Source organism: Centroberyx affinis, unplaced genomic scaffold (assembly GCF_046629955.1).
Source record: "Centroberyx affinis isolate AG114_WGS23_722 - 3 ecotype Tasmania unplaced genomic scaffold, CSIRO-AGI_Caff_v1 ptg001999l_1, whole genome shotgun sequence".
NCBI lineage: Eukaryota > Metazoa > Chordata > Actinopteri > Beryciformes > Berycidae > Centroberyx > Centroberyx affinis.
In genome coordinates this window covers 98,810-116,709 of record NW_027280343.1, presented here as the reverse complement: position 1 = coordinate 116,709, position 17,900 = coordinate 98,810, and the positions used below count along the sequence as shown (strand labels likewise).

General features: G+C 43.8%; 3 protein-coding genes and 1 long non-coding RNA gene across 4 annotated transcripts; 1 reads left to right on the top strand and 3 right to left on the bottom strand.

Annotated features, from left to right (window-relative positions):
• Positions 1–1,001: 1,001 nt before the first annotated feature.
• LOC139653904 (inositol-trisphosphate 3-kinase A-like) lies at positions 1,002–6,660 on the bottom strand. The gene is made up of 7 exons (XM_071530916.1): positions 5,788–6,660; positions 4,329–4,413; positions 3,808–4,021; positions 2,811–3,015; positions 2,544–2,645; positions 2,275–2,346; positions 1,002–1,572 (listed from the first exon to the last, which is right to left on the bottom strand). Exons 1-7 carry the CDS (start codon positions 6,658–6,660, stop codon positions 1,309–1,311), a joined length of 1,815 nt encoding a protein of 604 aa, XP_071387017.1. The 3' UTR covers positions 1,002–1,308.
• A 586-nt stretch (positions 6,661–7,246) lies between these two features.
• Positions 7,247–11,028, bottom strand: LOC139653915 (seipin-like). The gene is made up of 8 exons (XM_071530926.1): positions 10,841–11,028; positions 10,653–10,734; positions 10,422–10,565; positions 9,181–9,315; positions 8,988–9,085; positions 8,381–8,510; positions 8,106–8,187; positions 7,247–7,992 (listed from the first exon to the last, which is right to left on the bottom strand). The coding sequence occupies exons 1-8, from the start codon at positions 11,026–11,028 to the stop codon at positions 7,898–7,900; spliced, it is 954 nt and encodes a 317-aa protein (XP_071387027.1). The 3' UTR covers positions 7,247–7,897.
• Positions 11,029–11,082: 54 nt separating this feature from the next.
• On the bottom strand, positions 11,083–12,334 carry LOC139653907 (uncharacterized). The gene is made up of 3 exons (XR_011696011.1): positions 12,260–12,334; positions 11,364–11,463; positions 11,083–11,111 (listed from the first exon to the last, which is right to left on the bottom strand). It is a non-coding gene; the product is annotated as an uncharacterized lncRNA (long non-coding RNA).
• Positions 12,335–13,210: 876 nt separating this feature from the next.
• On the top strand, positions 13,211–16,241 carry LOC139653920 (ribonuclease H2 subunit C-like). Its single transcript, XM_071530931.1, has 5 exons — positions 13,211–13,260; positions 13,974–14,128; positions 14,948–15,060; positions 15,212–15,331; positions 15,998–16,241. The coding sequence occupies exons 2-5, from the start codon at positions 13,975–13,977 to the stop codon at positions 16,019–16,021; spliced, it is 411 nt and encodes a 136-aa protein (XP_071387032.1). The 5' UTR covers positions 13,211–13,260; position 13,974; the 3' UTR covers positions 16,022–16,241.
• The last annotated feature ends 1,659 nt before the right edge of the window (positions 16,242–17,900 follow it).

Sequence of the window (17,900 nt, the reverse complement as noted above, 5' to 3'; positions counted from 1 at the left end):
GCTTTAGCAGCTAGCGTTAGCAGGACAGATCATCCTGTTGGTCAGATCATGCTGGACTTCACCACATTAAATTGCACCAATCCTCGTTTATTAATCCAGCATAATAACATTTTCCTTGTCGGAATGGGGACAAACGCCTCTATCTACCGTCTGCTGGTCTTTGCCTTTGCCAAAGGCAGGCAGTGCTATCAGTCTGGAGGCGAGACACAACTGACCCCTCCACCCCCCCAGCACGGTCAGCAACATGGCGCCACCTGCTGGACACTTCGAGACACATTGGACTAACAAGGTCCTGGCTGGAACAATGCTGATAAAGCAGAAAACTTCTCATTTAGTTTTGATAAAATACATTGACAAGCACTGATGATAGCATGGACTGAAACGTTTCCGCTTCTTTTCCTCTTGTTTTTGCATTTGCACAAGTGTGTTTCTAGCCTACGTCTTTATGCAAATAAATGTTTTAGGAATTATTTTGGGTAGATTTTTGTCCAGCTGTTTTGTTGAAGTGTGAGGAATGAGTCTTTTTTTTTTTTTTTTACTTCATCTGGAAATGAATATCCGCAGTCATTAAAGTGCAACAGCATTCTTCTATATTCCAGATAAAGTCTCTTTGGTAAGCATGCTTAGTATTAATAAGATAGATTGACTAACCGACTCAATGGGAATCATCACAGATAGAACATCAGGCTGTTCACATTCATAAACAGATTGTGTGTGTGTGTGTGTGTGTGTGTGTGTGTGTGTGTGTGTTAGTGTGTATGCACATGTGTGTGTGATTCAAATTTAATTCCCTCAACGTCTGTAAGCAAATGAGCCAAGCCGGATTTGTAACACAGTTGAGACTCTGTGTGGAGCAACACAAATAAAACTCAGCAGCATTGTCAACAAGTCAGTGTTAACAGCCATAACGACTTATCAAAGGATCGCAGACCGTTTGTTTTTTGGTGCTTTATGAGTGATGAGAATGTTTAGACATTGGATAAAAAAAGGAAAAAGTCTTGTAAAGCTGCCACATCTTAATTGGGAGAGACGACACTATCTCCTCCACTGTCATGTACATGCCAGATGTATGAATGCACAACAACTAGAGGACGTATTACCCATAAACCCTCTCTTTCTCATTCCTCAACCAGTTAATACAAATGTCCACATAATCAGATCTCCAGACCTTCCACATAGTCTCTTCCAGTGAAGGCTGAAAGTGAGCCTGAATGTGAGCGTTGTTAAAGAGCGTCTTAATCACGATCCTTTAACACACACACACACAAACACACACACACACACACACACACACACAGACATGAGCCATCAGTCCCCTTCAGTTAACCCTGAGTTTTCTCCTCCAGCACTCTCCTCTTGTCTCCAGGAGACCTTAGTGATGGCCTGGCTCAGCGACGAGGTGAGGGAGGCCAGGCCGATGAGGTAGCCGTCCTCCCTGCTGCCCTCGTCCCATGGGACGTTGTGCCGGAGCTCGCCGGTGTCGGGCACGGGCGTCGTCTTCCCAAAGTCTATCATCCACACATTGGCCTTGCTGCTGTCGTCGTGGACAAAGAGAAGCGAGCTGCCAATCACCTGGTCGGACAGGGCAAACATAGAAATATTGATCGTACGGATATGGAACAAGGACGGATTGGCAGAGGTATGACTTTGCTCAAGTCCCAAATCAGTCTCAAGTCTTGAGTCTAAATGTAGAACATCAAGTCAAGTCAGAACAAATCAAGAGTCCAGTATCAATTTAATATCTTAAAGAAAATTAAATATCTAGGACTTCAATGCAATATGGTTTTAATAGGATAAAAACTTGGCAAGAGCATCATGAGTTTGATTTCTATAATCAGTTTCAACTTCAATAAATTTAATCATTCCATACAAATTCAGAAAACAGAATTTAAATTCAGTCATCTGCTGGAACAAATCTCATCACTTTCAATCTAAATCATTTACACAAACACACGATCTCAAGTCAAGACTTTAGAAACCTTTTCATGTCATCAAAGGACAAGTCAAAGTCCCAAGTCACCAGAACCCAAGTCAAGTCAAGCCTGAAGTCTTCTCTTCATGCATCCAGTCAATGTTGACCCCACCTCTGCAGATTTGGGTCAACTTTTAATTTCGGTAATTTCCCAGGAATGCAAATCTAAACTGTGATCAATAAACCATCAGTTAATAGCCTGATATGGTCTGATTGGCCTGATGAATTATTTTCAGGTCCCTCTTTTATTTACGTCCTGCTAAAATTAAACAGAATTAAACAGACTCTAGATTCAAACCAACCTCATGGGTTCGGAAAAATGCGGAATCCTTCAGGGCGTCACTCAAGGCCTGGAGTCTGGAGTGATAGGCCTTCTGAGAGGAGAGACGGAAAGATGGAGGAGACACGGGGAAGAAAGAGTGGTGGTTTAGCAGGGATTTAAAACGGGGTAAAGGGTTAGATGAACTGGAACTTTGCAAAGAAACGACAGGTAGAGAAACAGCAGGGAAAGGGGCAGTGAAGGAGGAGATGTAATGTAACTAGTGTTTCCAGTAGGACAGAGAGAGCTGACCAGGATGTGTAGCTGACTCCTGGTGAAGAAGAGCAAGGCCTCAGTGGCTTGTGCCAAGGTCAGAATTTTCCTGAAGTCCCGCTGGACGCTGCCGTTCTCCATCTGACTCGCAGAGAAAGCCACAAACACAGGCACAGACATGGCATGTTTGAAGAATAGGGCATGAAACGCTTCCCAGTAAATAGATGGGACATGAGTAATATGAGTTGTGCAAAGACTTTCCTGGCCTTGGCCCTTCTGTACGCAGTCAAGTGCATCTAGTCCTACCATGACGCCCTCGATCCGGAAGCCCAGCGTGGACGTAGAGCTGGTCGCGTCCTTCCACTGGAGGTAGCGCCACTTCGTCACCCCTTTCTGCGCATGCTCCTCTGCCGACGGAGCCGCCGGGTCTACTTTCAGCATCTTCTGGTACATGTCGCTGCGCAGGCTGGGCTTGGTCCGCGCTTTGACCATTTCCTCCTCCTGGTACGTCCTGAGAAGGAAACTCCATGCAGTGCAGTGTGTCCAAAATCATACGAATACGCAGCAAAATCAGCACTATGCCAGTGTTTATATACTGTACGTCCGCATAATTTAATACTTTTACAGATAGTTTTGAATAGCTGCTCCAGAGCCATATGAGCTACACGCAACTTTCCAATCAACACTTGTCAACTGGAAATAACTGTCTCCAAAAAAATCTGCAAATTTGCTGTGTACATGACTTTAGTGCTGATTACAGCCACAATTTGCCATCATGACTGATTTAAGTGTTGATTTTTCAATGACAATTATTTGGAGAAGTGTTGATTGGAGAGTTGTTTGTTCACCCACAGAGCTGATATGGCTCTGGGGCGGCAATCTAAAAGTGTTAAATTAACTCTGATGGGTGTGGAGTTAACATAACACTGGCATAGTGTTGATTTTTAACACTCTGAGTCACAGTCTGTTAGTGAAACAGATGACTGAAATGTGCTGCTCATTTAGGAGTTGATAACCACAGGCACCAGGGTGCATGTGAGGTGAAATATAGCAAAATGGTGGTGAAATTGATTTGATAATCAATAATCAAAATATATCTTGAAACAAATGACAGAAGGCCTACTCCCATCAGGGAAAAAAACTTCTATAAAAAATACTAAGAAGTTTAAACACCTCATCTCTTTATGGACAAAGGTCAACAGCATGCAAGGACACTGTACACACACACACACACACACACACACATGCTCCACTCAGCCCTCACCATCCACATCTCTAAACCCGCGGTGTCCAGTCCACCTACCTGACGCCCATCTTGCAGTCCATGATGACAGGAGTCTTCAGGCCGCTCAGCAGGTCGTCCAGGCAGATGTAGCTGTGCTCCCCCCTGCTGATCAAGCCGTGGTACTGCGGGACAAAGGGCCTCAGCGGGTCTCTCATGAGCCAGTCCAGGCACTTGGCCTCCACCTCGCTGTACAGTTTCAGCACCTCCCCCCTCTCGCTCAGCTGGAAGTTACCTAATGACAGCAGCCCACGAGGGAATGATGAAGGGTTTATGTGTGCTCAGTACAGCAGGAATGCACAATATGGGATCATCTGAGCTTATCTGAGCTTCACGTTTTAACCTCAATTGAAGTTAATGCTCTTCTGTGGGACGACAAAACAAACTACGATTCTTCTGATCTGACGAAGCCATTTCAAAATCCCACGATAAACTAAAAAATATATGGTGGTCAATCTACAACAAAGACGGGTTTCTTTCGTTCCTGAAAAGCTGGCATATGTGTGTGTGTGTGTCAGTGTGTTTGGATGTGACACACATGCCTTGATGTCCAGCGAGCTGGACCCAGGAGCTCTGCCGTCGCAGAGACCAGTGCATCATGGTCAGCAAGGTTTTCCAGGAGTGGCACTGAGGCACAGAAGAAGAACAGCTTTGTTGTTGTTGGGACAAGAGAATTTCCCCCACAGTGTCAGGCAAGCCTTTGACATTAGGTCAGGTAGTAAAAGCCTTTAAAAAGTCTACCACTGCATTTCAAATTCAAATATGTTATTCATATCTCCTACAACAGTCTTAAGTTGTGAACATTAATTGCTGTGTCCATATATAAATGAGAAATACAAGTTTGTCCCACCTCCCATTCATCATAGAGTTATAGAGAAATATTTGGAAAAGATTCAACAGGTGACTGAGACAGGAACTGACAGCACCCAGCATGATTTTTACCTGTATGCTCTAACATGCTCCAGGTTCCCATTCATTCTCAATGGAGCAGCTCCAGGCTGAACATCCATATGACATCAGATTAGATTCTTGGTTCTCTGAATTCTTGTTTTGAGAGAGACTTGTTTGTGTTCACAAATGTGTCTGAGCCTTAGGTAAAACATACTGTTAAGCCCTATAACCTTTGGGGATAGCATTATCAATATGTCTTAAATTGTGAGATATTTCCATGTAACTGCTACTGGTTATATGTGGCTGTACGGATGAGATAGACCCAGTTTGATCTTCAGCACGGTTAAAAGTTGGTCTTACATCATGAGGCCTGCTGATGGGTTCATTTTAAAAGCACATTAAGGGTTTCAGTAACATTAAGAGTTTCCAAAATGACATATATCCATTTTGGAATAAAATGATTACCTCATATTCATGCCTTAATCTTTCAATAATATAGATATTTACTTTGCACCCTATGTTACTATTTTGGTAGCAAAGGACTTCAGATAGATAAAAACCTCAATAAGTCATATAGTTCATTGCAAGCAGATGTCCCATTTTTATGGTACAAAACATTTAGTGCTATTTGATTGGGCCAGGTACTTAATCTAAGACTATACCGCTCACTGGGTGACAATGCAAAGTGTGCGCTGTTGTCCACTGAGAAAAAGAAATAGTAATACCCCCCCACTCCCACACACACACACACCTGACACCTCCTCTTCCCACTCATATCTGTAGCAGGGCCAGGTATGCAAACGCCATTCAAATGTGACTGTGTCAAAGTCCTCTTTCAAGCCCATGCAAATAGGCAGGACCGTGGGAGTAAAGAACAGTTGAGAAAAAAAAATTTGAAGCCTCTTTCATGGAAAAGCAAAACAAGCACCTGCACAGGTGTGATACACTTAGGCCTACGCATAGATCGAGTTACTAAATGGCAATCCTGAAAATAGGATTCTAAACTGTGATAGGCAGCAAGGATTCACCCATCCATCCATCCATCCATCCATCCATCTATCCACCCAAACATCCATCCATTCTGTTTACCTCGGACCCGGCCGCTCTCACCTTTCTGAACGTCTTCCTCTTGGAGCCGGCGTCCTCTCCCTCGCTGAAGACCTCGTCGCTCTCCGCCGAGGAGAGGTTGATGGAGGAGGTGGAGGAGGAGGAGGAGGAGTGCAGCAGCTTGGAGAGGATGGGGTGCGGGGTCGACCACTGGTTGCTCGAGCCCTCTCTCTTCCGCGGCGGCCCCTCGCCCTTCGTCCCTTTCTTCCCACCCCCCTCGCGCTCCCCCTCCACCTCCAAGCTGTCGGAGCTCTTCCTCTCCTCGCCCTCTGCCCCCTCCGTCCCAGAGTTCACGCTTTCTCTCCCGATCTGCTGCTTCCCCTTGCCGTCCGCACCTTCACTCCCTTCCCCCCCTCTGGCCTCTTCTGTCCGTCTTTCCCCGCTCCACCTTTCTCTCCTCTCCCATCCCTCCATGTCAGCTTCGTGGCTGCCCCCTAACCTCTCCCTCCTCCTCCCCCTCCACTTTGCCCTCAGCTCTTCCCTCGCGCGCCTCGCACTCGTTTCCACGTCTTCCCTTCTTTCGGCGCCTGATCTGCCCTGAACGAGTTGAACCTCTTCACTTTTCACCTCTTCAGATCTGAGGTGGGCTTCTGCGTGGAGCCGGACCTCCTCCGGTGAAGGCTGCATCTCGTTCTCCCGCTCACCCTCCTCTCCCAGTCCGCCGATGCACTGGCTGTAAGGCGGGAAGCTTTTTGTGGAGCGGAGCGTGGGCCTCGCTCTGGCCCTCCTGCAGCCGCCGGGAGGCCCTTCGCCGAGCGTCAGCTGTCGGAGCGTCTCATCTGACAGTCCCACAGAGACGTCATCGCTCTCGTTCGCTATCTCATTCTCCTCCTCCTTCTCTTCTCCCTCCATGTAGTGATCTTTCACAGCGTCCATATTCTTTGTCCAGCGTGGAGGGAGGATGGTTTGTCTACTCCAGAGTGTTATCCAGAGTGCCTTACCTCTGTCTTCTACCTGTTGCTTTTGTCTGATGAGACACTGTTGTGAACCTCTGTGACAGTCGGTCAATAAGTTATATCCCCCTGCTCGCTCTCTCTCTCTCTCTCTCTCTCTCTCTTTGTATTCCTGCGTTATCCCCATCGGTGTCATATTTTGCATGCAGTGACGACACCAAGTTTGCAAAGCTTCATCCACGGGCCGCTGCTGGACTCTTGCCAGCAGCACAACAGGTTCACGAGATATCCAGGAATGACACCCGCTTGCCTGCCTGCCCTGCGTCACCTGGGTGTTTTGGTGTGTGGGAATTGGAGGAGGGTGCTCCCCCACCAAGGATCAATGTTCACTTCCTGTGTTAACTGGCAGCCCACAGTGGATTCTCATCTGTTTTGAAAGACCACAGATACATTTGTGGCAAAAGTGACAGCATTTCTGAAAGTCTTAAAAAGATAAAATAGGTCTATTTAACATTTTTAAACAGTTTTATTACAAGAAAATGCATAAACAGATGAAATGACATGGGTAGGATGTGCATTGCAGTGGATTTTAAGCAATGTAATATACATTTTGCCTTTAAACTCAAGTTCAACAGTTCAGTACTAAGACACACATTCATTTTTTGGCTTTTTTCTTGATTTACAAAACACAGAACTTTGGGTTGACACAATTTCAACATACCATTCCAGCATTGCAGCACAATATCCATAAAATGTAAGAGAAACAACTCCACATTCTTGCATCCATGTAGCCTAGCTTTTGGACATTAGTTACACTTGACACATCGAGGTAAACAACACAGGCAGAAAAAGAGGAAGTCCTGCAGGTCAGAGTCTGGCTCCGCCTTTTGGTCACGAGCGCTCTGTGCATCTATTTGTCCTAATTGAACACCAGATCAGGCTTAACAAGTGCAATGTAATAATAAAAAAAAGCACTGACAATGGGAGATTAGTTTGGAGTAATGCAGGTTCAAATATGCCAACCCCATAAATGACAGATGAGGTTATTACCCAGCATGTTTTGTCGGTGCTCTCTGGGTGCTTTCTCACTCATTTTCAACCTTGTATCCCTCTCCCATGCTAAATCTATATCTACCTATATATCACTCTCAGGACCCATCTCCATACTCTCTCTTCTTCTCCTTTACCGACGGCCTCAGGCTGGCTCCGACTCATTCATCTCAGCCCGACCGACTGCCTGTCTGTTCTGCGTCGAGCCCCTCCCGGCTCAGATTTGTGGGTGTTATTTGAAGCGGATCCAGCAGCGCCGCGGCGTCTGCCAAGGAGTTTGTCTCTGCAGTCAGACACACCAACACATTTACCATGTCAGGGCACAGCGGTTGATGCACTTAATTTGAATTCTGTGTGTGTGTGTGTGTGTCGTTGTACCTGCAGCACCATCTCTATCATCCCCTTGCTGGCCTTGGTCCATGTTCGTCTCCCTTTCTGACGACAGCCCATCTATTTTGTACTGTAAACAACAGAAGTAGACAAAATCTCTGATCTAGAAGGGTGTAAACTTGGATTCCTCTGTAGGCAACATCTGATAACACCTGGGAGGAATTAGCCAATATTACACACACACACACACACACACACATACACACATACTCTACTACTACTACTACTACTACTAAACTTGACCAATAGGTGTCTCCTCTCACCTGCTTTGGTCGCCATCCCACTCTCAGCAGCAGCCTCATGTAGCTGAGGAGGGAGAGGACGCTGAGGAAGATGAAGTTACTGGACACGCCCACCAGCGCCGACATGACAGGGAAGTTGAACAGCAAGTATCTGATGAAGGGAGACAGAGACAGGCAGGATGTTAAAGGGAAAATCCACCCTCAGATACTCTTACACTGATCATCAATCTGTGACGTTCAATGCATTCTAGGAGTTATTGTGTGATGTAATTTAGCTTTTTGGTAAAGCCACTTGCTCTCAACCTGCCTCGTCTGCTTCTACTTCAGTTAGTGATTTCCTACCTGATTTCCCAGAATGCACTTTGTGATTTAGGCTGACAAGACAGGAGGAATTTTCTAGTAAAATCGTGTCTAGTGCTTAATATAACACAGACATTACCTAAAAAGTTCATGGCAAATGTTAACAAAACACTGGTTTGTATTTCTTCTGTCGCAGTAGTCCACAAGTATTTGACTTTCTGATTGTCTGCATGTTCAGAGGCATAACTGTGCACATCAGTTTCATGATACAGCATGATGTGCACATCGGTTTCTTGATGTTTTCAGGGAGTGTGTAGGTCATTCTCACCTTAGGCCAGTGAAGTGAGCGTGAATGTAGAGCTGAGATGAATAGATCTGCACCGTGTTGGACATGATCTCAATGACGGCCCCGACTGAGGGGGCATACTGTGCATGGAGAAAAGCCGGTTAGGAAGACTTCAACAAAATACTCGCTCACACACACACACACACACACGCTCACACAGCGCCTCGCTACTCACAGGGTCGTCTGTGTAGTCGGAGAAGAGCTCCACCTCCAGCAGCTGTTTCTGCTCGGCCGCTCCGGTCAGGAACGCCGGGAGGAACAGCAGCGTTCCTATGGTCCTCAGCAGGCCGGAGCGATATCGCAGCATGGTCTGAACACAGGACAACACAGTCACACACACCTACTGTTTGAAAATGATTCAGTGACTCCTCTGGGATGGATTGATCTGGTCTGACATGAGTTCAAAACCCTGCTATTTCCTTATTGTGAAAATGATCCTAATCAATAAAAACAGTTAACCAGGTTTCTTTATAACGTAGAAAATCCCTCTCACACACAACAACTAACTTAGAGGCAAAATGTACACAGAGGAAGGTTCAAATGATGTTTTCAGTGATGCCATGTTGGATGTTTAGCAGAGGAAAAGATTGAAACTGTCATGGATGCTGAAGCTTCACCTTCTGTATAACTGAATTAATTGGAAATTCACACTACCAGTCAAAAGTTTGGACACACCTGATTGAATGTTCTATGTTTTTCACACTCTTAAAGCCATTCCGATCTAAAGGCTTATGTTTAAATGCTTGAAATTTGTTTCTTAGACAAACATAAACAGTGAAGTTGATGCCTATGTATGAATTTCTTTCCAAGGCCTTTGCCTTTCCATCAAGGCAAAGGGCAGCTACTATAAAGAATCTAAAATATAAGATAGTTTTGATTTGTTTAACACTTTTTTGGTCACTGCATAATTCCATTTGTGTTATTTCATAGTTTTGATGTCTTTACGATTATTCTAAAATGTGAAAAATAGCAAAAAAATAAAGAATTTGAGTGTCCAAACTTTTGACTGGTAGTGTATCTGTAGTGTTAGTAATTGATTTACATGGCAAAGTGATACAGGTGGCCATGCCATCGTCCCACTCAGCCGCCCAGTGAGATGACCTCCTGGGTATTAGAGATGGCAGTGGAGCTCCACAGCGCACATAAGCAGTCTTTAATCTGTCTGTGACCAGGTTGTGTGATTACGGGTTATGGTGCGTCAGCGCTGTACTCACAAAGCGAGAGCTGGAGGTGGAGAGCAGCTGTCTTGCCTGAGAGACAGAGAGCAACAGCAACAGTGACTCACAGGAGGTGGCAGACATTAGTGAATGAAGCATGATTTGATTTGGGCTACCTAGGAATGCTGCATGTCCGTGTGCACATCAAAACAAATGTCAACGCAACACGGCGAGGGGGCGGGGGGGTTGACCAACTCACGATGCGGGCAGAGGAGCCGACCTCCCTCCCTTCCCTGGAGTAACAGGTCATCCTGATCATGAACATCCCTTGCTGCTGATTGGCCGGGGAATCGGGCATCTCCAGCTCCAGAGAGATCTGATAGGCCTGGCCAAATGTCAGCACCTGAAACACAAACGGATAGATAGATAGATAGATGGATGGATAGATAGATAGATAGATAGATAGACAGATAGATAGATAGACAGATACCTGGTTCTTGTTGTTCCTGACCAGAGAGATGTTCGCCGTGGGATAAGAGCACAGAAAGGAGGCTGAGGACTCGCAGTCTGTCCTGAAGACAAAACACAATCTACACTGAGGAGCAAGAGTCTCTGTGTGTGTGTGTGTGTGTGTGTGAGAGAGAGAGTGATAGAAAGAGAGAGAGATGATGTACACACCTGTAGTAATAGTGCACAGGTGTGGAGTACGCCGCCTTGGGCATGTAAGAGTAGTAGAAGCTCCCATACAGGAAGGTGGCGGTCCAGAGGAGCAGGAAGACAGTGCAGAACACAGCGAACCCCTGCAACAGCCTCTGACGGGTGTGCGACATCGTCATGGCAACGCCGTCCTGGAACCTCACCAGCATCCGACCAATCAGGACGACCCATTTCAGCAGTGACTCTTCATCACCGTGGTACACCGGCTTCTCACTTCCTCGATCCATAAAGTCTAAACAGCAAATAATAATCAGTAACCAGTGAAGTTCATCGCACTTCTCTAAAAACAGTTAAGTTTATTGAAGAATCATGAAACCAAGGCATATTTGTATATATCTCAGTTAAATGAAAGCAACGCATGTATTCACTAAAGGGGGGGAACAGAAACAACATACAAAAATAAATAGGCTAGAAAACACATTAAAAACAATAAAAGCAAGTATGTAAAGGTGAGTTTTAGTGATTTAAAAGATCATATACTGACTTTGCTGGTCTAGGTTTCTCTGGCAGGTCGTTCCACAGTCTAGGAGATCTAAATGTCCTGAATGTCCTGGGGAAAGTTATCCGGTCCACATGACATTTTCCTGTAAAAAAAATAAATAAATACTATCCTTAAATTTCTGTACATTTTCTGAACACAGAAAATAGATACAGAGTCTATGTGTTTTAGGATGGTCCAAATCCAAGACACAAGCCATCACATTGATAGCGCTGAGAGCCGTGAAACCAGTGAGTCCAATCTCAGTCACAAGCAGAATGCATCACATCAGATGACTCAGGGAACTGGGTGATCTCTAGAGGGTGAATTTTGTATGAGGTCGTTTTAACACATTGTGAAATGTGCAGTGGAGCTGCTGAACTAATGCTGCATATCACTGCTGTCCAGTTAAAAGTATATTATAGAATAAAAGTGTTTTTCATGATTGAAGAGAACAATGATTGTTTTTCTCACTGATGTACAGTAACTTTAAATTTAAACAGTTTTTACAAAATTCAAGGATCTTGAAACTCACTCAACAATAAATGAGCCTGTAAAATGTCAGTTTGAAGAAAAAGAGTTGTGCTGACCAAATAGAAAGTATAGGGATTCTGAAATGTTTTCAACTCAAGATCCAAATCAAAACTTAATGTTCTGGCCTATGACCCAGTCTTATTACAGCAACAAGCTTGCAACCCATTTTGATTCCTGGAGTAACTGGGATTATTAGGATTTATGTGGGTTTACTTCCAAACAATATTACACAATAATAAGTTGCAAATAAACTGCTGAGACAAGACACAATTCAGCCAGACAATCTCACTATCTCCTAGACATAATGAATGTAATAAAATATTTAAAAGTATAACAATTATCTGTGTAACTATAAAAAAAAAACTCACTTTTGATGTCTTTTGACCAACGAAGAGCTGTGAGGAAATCAGCTGTTGCACTTCCCCTTTCTCTGAAGCCTCTTGGTTCACATCTTAATACTATCTTGATGAAACGCTATAAAGAACCCCCCACCCAACCCCCACAAACTGTTATTGGCCAGGGTTTAGTCCATCCCACATGATGAAAGCTGCTGCTGCCAAGTGGAACAGAGTGTAGGGGACTGGACACTGACAACAGTGCTGAAGCAAGTTGGTAAATTGACTTCTATAACAATCTGTAATTGGCAGCAACTCACTTATTCTTTCTTTGCCTCAAATCCCACAGCTGTTATTTTGCACTCCCTGATTATTCTGTAATCCATACTTTTTTCCCATACTTGTCATTCATACTCTGGTGTGGAGTATGTTTTGACTACTGTGTTCTATTGTGTGTGTTCTACTATAGTATGTTCCTACTTCTGAGTGAACCAAGATTATTCATCCTGATATGCTAGATAAGTGACTGTTGAAGAAGTGTTTAAACAGTTAATGGATTGATCTACAGTAGTCCACACGCACAAAAGTCACTTACACTTTAACCTTTACTTGTTTTCTTTTCATGGTAAAAATATGCTACATGTTTAAAAGTGTTACCACGTCGCTATCTTTGAGAGCTGGAACTTAACATGGAGTGGCAATGTATCCACTCATGTGATGATTAGTTTCTAAATAGTCGATAATGGCCTGTAAAAAAAAAGTTTTAAAAAAAGTAAAAAAACAAACAAACAAAACAAACAAAAACAAACAGTAACTCGAAAAAACGAGAAATGAGAGGAAAAAAAAAATCTCTATTGAGGAGCCATATCGCATACAGACCGGTAGGGGGCGGCTCGGTCCAACGGAACGGAAAACACCCGCCAAAATGTCTTCCAGCGTAGAAGAAGACGCGCTCGACCAATCACACGCAGCGACTGACACTGACCGGAAAAGGTGGAAAATATACACACATGAAGGTTGGAAGACTCTGAAAGGTAATGATGGGAAAAACCTGCTCAATTCAGTATTTCAGTCATTTGCAGACATTGTTAATAATGGTTAAAGACAGAAACAAAATCTTGCAAGCATGACACTATTTATAGAGCGGTATGTTGTTTGTTTTAGCGAAAGGTGTGGCGTTTTGTAGAGCTTGTGCGACTGCTAGCCCATATTCAAGCTACTCTCTCACTCTCCTTTTTTATATTGTCGAAAGAAAGAGAAGAGAAAGAGAGCATGTCTTGAATCACGACGAACATGTAATGAAGGGATGTAAAATGACAACTAGATATCTATATCCTGTCTGTGGGTAATTGGTGGGCTTGTTGCGCGTGTTGTTTTACCCCAATTTTCCCTAAAAACTGTTATCTGTAGGTTTTTCATCAGCTACCCCCTCCTTTGCTCCCTTCTGACATGGCACAAGCCTGTCTGAGCAGGGGTGCAGATGACAGATCAGCAGCCACGCCTCCTGACTGCTTTATTTACTCTAATCTGAATGATAGAGCTGATTTGTAGGGTTGATACATATAGGCCATACTCATAAGCGGGGACTGTACCATTTGAGTAAATCCCCCAACATAGACTAAGTTAAGTACTTTAAAGTATATATGGAAAAATGAAATTACAAAGTTTTGGTGAATTCACTGCGGCTACATAAAGAAAAGTCCATTTTAAATAGCATGTTTTCTCCCCTCTTGTCTTCTGGCTGCAGGATGTCTTGTAACAGCAGTGTGACTCATGTGCAGCTGTCGGTGGCAGGACAGGCAGAGCGAGCCCCGGTCCACCTGCTGCCCTGTGAGGTCGAACACAACGGGCCAGCCCAGGTCTCGCAGTACTTCACCGCTACCACCAAAGACCGCAAACATGGTACAGTCAGAATATGTTTGATATTGCAGACGAATGTATCTCCTTCTGAAACAACACTCACCTATTAGTGTTGAGGCCGGAAGACCACAGGGCCTTCAAAGTCTGCTGCCTCGCTACCACAAGAACATAATTTATTGGACCAATTTGGTGTTGTTTGGTTGTTCAGCCGGAGGATCATCAGTTGGTGTCATATTGGAGATGACACCCAAAAAAGTACACCCACCCACACAAATGTTCACCTGACGTGGCTCATTTCTAGAAGCAGTTTTCATCTTTAAGTCCATCAATCTTTATGTTCACAAAAGCCATCTCTGTACCCTGCTTCAAAAGCACATACAAAGCAAGGATACATTTCAACATGACCAACTTCCACTGGCATTCCTTTTGTGCCATTAATGCTGCTTATCATGTAACCACTGAAAAGGGTACTGCTGTCCACATTTGGAACTTGTGTCAGAGGTAAATGGAGACTGGTGTCTAGCTGTTTGAACCAACAGTTATCAAGATATTTTGTGCCAATATTACCTGAGCTTTTGTTCACACAGAAATCTCAGTTCAGGATGGGTATTTGTTGTACCAAGACCAAAGGTATTCCAGGGCAGGGATAAGTTATTTTGTCATCTTACAACAATCTGCAATTTGCTGAAAAGGATTCAGGAAAGCAAAAAGACTCGGACTTAGAAGCAATCACAGCACATGGAATGAATGAAGTATGTCACACTTACTTTTTATCCCACAGTAATTTACTTGGGGAACACATTCTCCCACACTGGATTTTTCTAACGTACTGGCTATTCCTGTGTGTGTGTCCCATTACAGAGAAGACGGTGTCATTCCGGGGTCGTGGGTTGCGGGGGCAGGAGCTCAGCTGCCCCCAGGGCTACACCGGCCTGGTGCTGAAGGAGGTCAACAAGACCGGCTCCGACCAGGAGGTAAACACCGCCAATGTCTCCTGTCACACCACAAAACTATCTGTGCTGACCTGCAGTCTGGTCCCAAAACCCCTAGGCTTGGAGTCCAGTCAGGACCAAACGGGGTCATGTAGACACTGAATTACGTGTGTGTGTGTGTGTGTGTGTCCAGGACAGGACAGTGAGAGTGTCCTCGGTGTTTGACAAGCTGACCTACTGGAACTTGGAGACGCCTCCCAACTCTGACGACCCGGTTGTCATGGCGATGGACTGGCCTGAGCTGGCCGAGGCGGTGAGTGCTCTTACAGCTGACTTAAGAGGAAGCAAGCCTGTGTCACTAATTAATTGAAATGCCTGTTTATATTATTACTTAGCTTTGTCATACCTGGGCACAAGCTAAATCATTTATTGGGCCAGCCAATATCACAGGGACTTGAAAAAGTCTCAAAATGTCTTATACAAATTATATAAACTTAAAAGTCTTTAAAGGGTGTTGAATATCATCAAATATATAATTTGAAGTCTTAAATGCAGTTTTAGATGTCATGTCAAAAATGCAATGATTCCTTGAGAAAGTCAAGCAAACCTATATTCTGATAGGTCTACATTTTGTTTTTCATCTATACATTTATTTCAGTTACAGAATTGGTCTTAAATTGTCTGAAAAAGGTCTTAAAAAAAACTTGCTGTTACCTTGTATCAGTCAATCTTTGGCAAATAGAGCCACCTGCTAATACAACCCAGGTCTGAATGGTACTAGTAGTTCCAGTGTATTAAATGAACGTAGTTAGTATTAGTAACAGTTTGATTAGTGCGTGATTTGGTTCAAAATAGAATTCTAGGTTCACAATCAAATTCTGTTCTGCCACTTCATATATTGTGTGGTATATTAGGCTGGAAATGCTCGGACGCAGAGGCGGCTAGATTTTGTGGACTCTTATGTTTTGTCTGTTCACAGATCCACGGGCCGGTAGAAGATTAATTGGAACACACAACTTCTGTGGCACCAGACTGAGGAGAGACTCAGGACAAGCTGGCCTCACCTCAGCATGAGTACTGTGTGAATGTGCAGGTCATTGCCACAAGAAGTGAAAAGGCACCAGAACCTTCCTTTGAGTGTGTGTGTTACTGTTACAGACAGAGCCATACACAAGGGGCATATGTTTATATTTTTGTACTATACGTTCTTTTGTAGTTAAATAAAGAAAAATGAAAAATATTGAACAACTGTCTCTATTGAACAATGTTTATTCACAGCAATGAAGGTAACATTTCATTTTTACACACTGGCTACCAGAGTTCCCTCTGAATGTTTGGAGAGCGTCCAGTGTAACAATCTTGGGTTTTTGTATGGTAACACTTCTCCTTTTTTATTTGTTGCAGAACAACAACTTCCAAAGTGGAAAACACAATCTTTCCAGGACACATTGAAACATTTGCAGAGACGGCAGATTTACTGTATGTGTGCCTTATTGTTAGCACAACAGACAACAAGTGTCCACTCACAAAAGTGTGCTCAAATATTCTTCTGTTCACATAGGAGAGAAACAGGCTACGGAGAGGAAGGGATCCATGTACAGGAAGTGTCTTGGGCAATAACGAAAGTCCAACACATGAAGGGTGCATCCCAAAACCTTGTCACTCCTCCTTCTCTCCCTCACTACCACTCCTCTCCTACCAGTAAGTCATTTGGAGCAATTGAGTGGAGGGAAAGAAGGGCGCTTCTCAAAGTTCCAAAAATCAGTCCACCATATTGCTTGAACCAACATTAATTTCTGGGTCACGGAGGAAAAGAAAGACGTAGTGGAGGAGAGGAGGACTGATTTTTGGAACTTTGAGATGCACCCACAGTTTGTGCATGTGTTTGGGAGTTTTCTGCCAAGTGAACTGCTCTGAACGGATTCATCCTTAAAATACATACTGACAGTACAATTTACAGTTACTACATTTACAGTTAATCTTGTTGGCACAAAGTCATAGGCAAGTGGAGTAGATAAAACATTGAAAAGGCAGTAGAAATACAAGGCCGTCCAACTTAAAAATACTGTAGTTCATCAATCTAATTCAAAACACAATAGCTTTTCCTTCTCTTTGATGTTCTGATTCAGTACAGCAAACACTATGGGTAGTTACAGCTCTTCCACACTACCTTTTCAGATATGGTTTCTTCAATCAAGACGTAAACTTCATCAGAAACTTCTTACAGCCATTCAAGCTGTGACCATTTTGTTAGCCGTACATATTCATGAAGAACAAAAGACGAAGCTGAAAGGCAATTGGCTATTGAGTGAGAAGTCATTCCCTGTTGTAAATTGGGGAAAAAACTAAAGATAGAAATGGGCTAGCTGGTGTGTGTTCTTGCATTTCTATGCTTATGAGGAACAAATGTCCTCACAAGGATAGAAAAATTAGCAATATCCTCCAAAGTGAGGACATTTTGCTGGTCCTCCCTACTTTAAGGGGCTAGTTTAGAGTTAAGGCTTGGATATGCTCAGTCAGAAGTGCTTCTGAGAACCGCCCGAAACGAACTTCCGAAAGCCCTGAACCTAGTTTTTCAGAACATTACGATATGTAGGAGGTGCTGCAGGCTGTCCGTCAAACAAGGGGGCGGGGTAGTAAACAGGAACTAGTCATAGGTCAGAGGTGAAAGCCTGTTTCCTTTTGTCCAAACTAAATGGCAGCACGCTGGTTTTCCATGTCTTATGTTTATTTGTGGTGCACCGCGACAATATCGGCACAAGCCACCACAAATCAAAATCAAAAGTTCGTCAGTATATAGAAATTGCTCCAAAGTGATCAATTTGGAGGACTTGGGTTAAGTTATGGTAAGATTTATGATTAGGTAATGGTTAAAGTTAGGC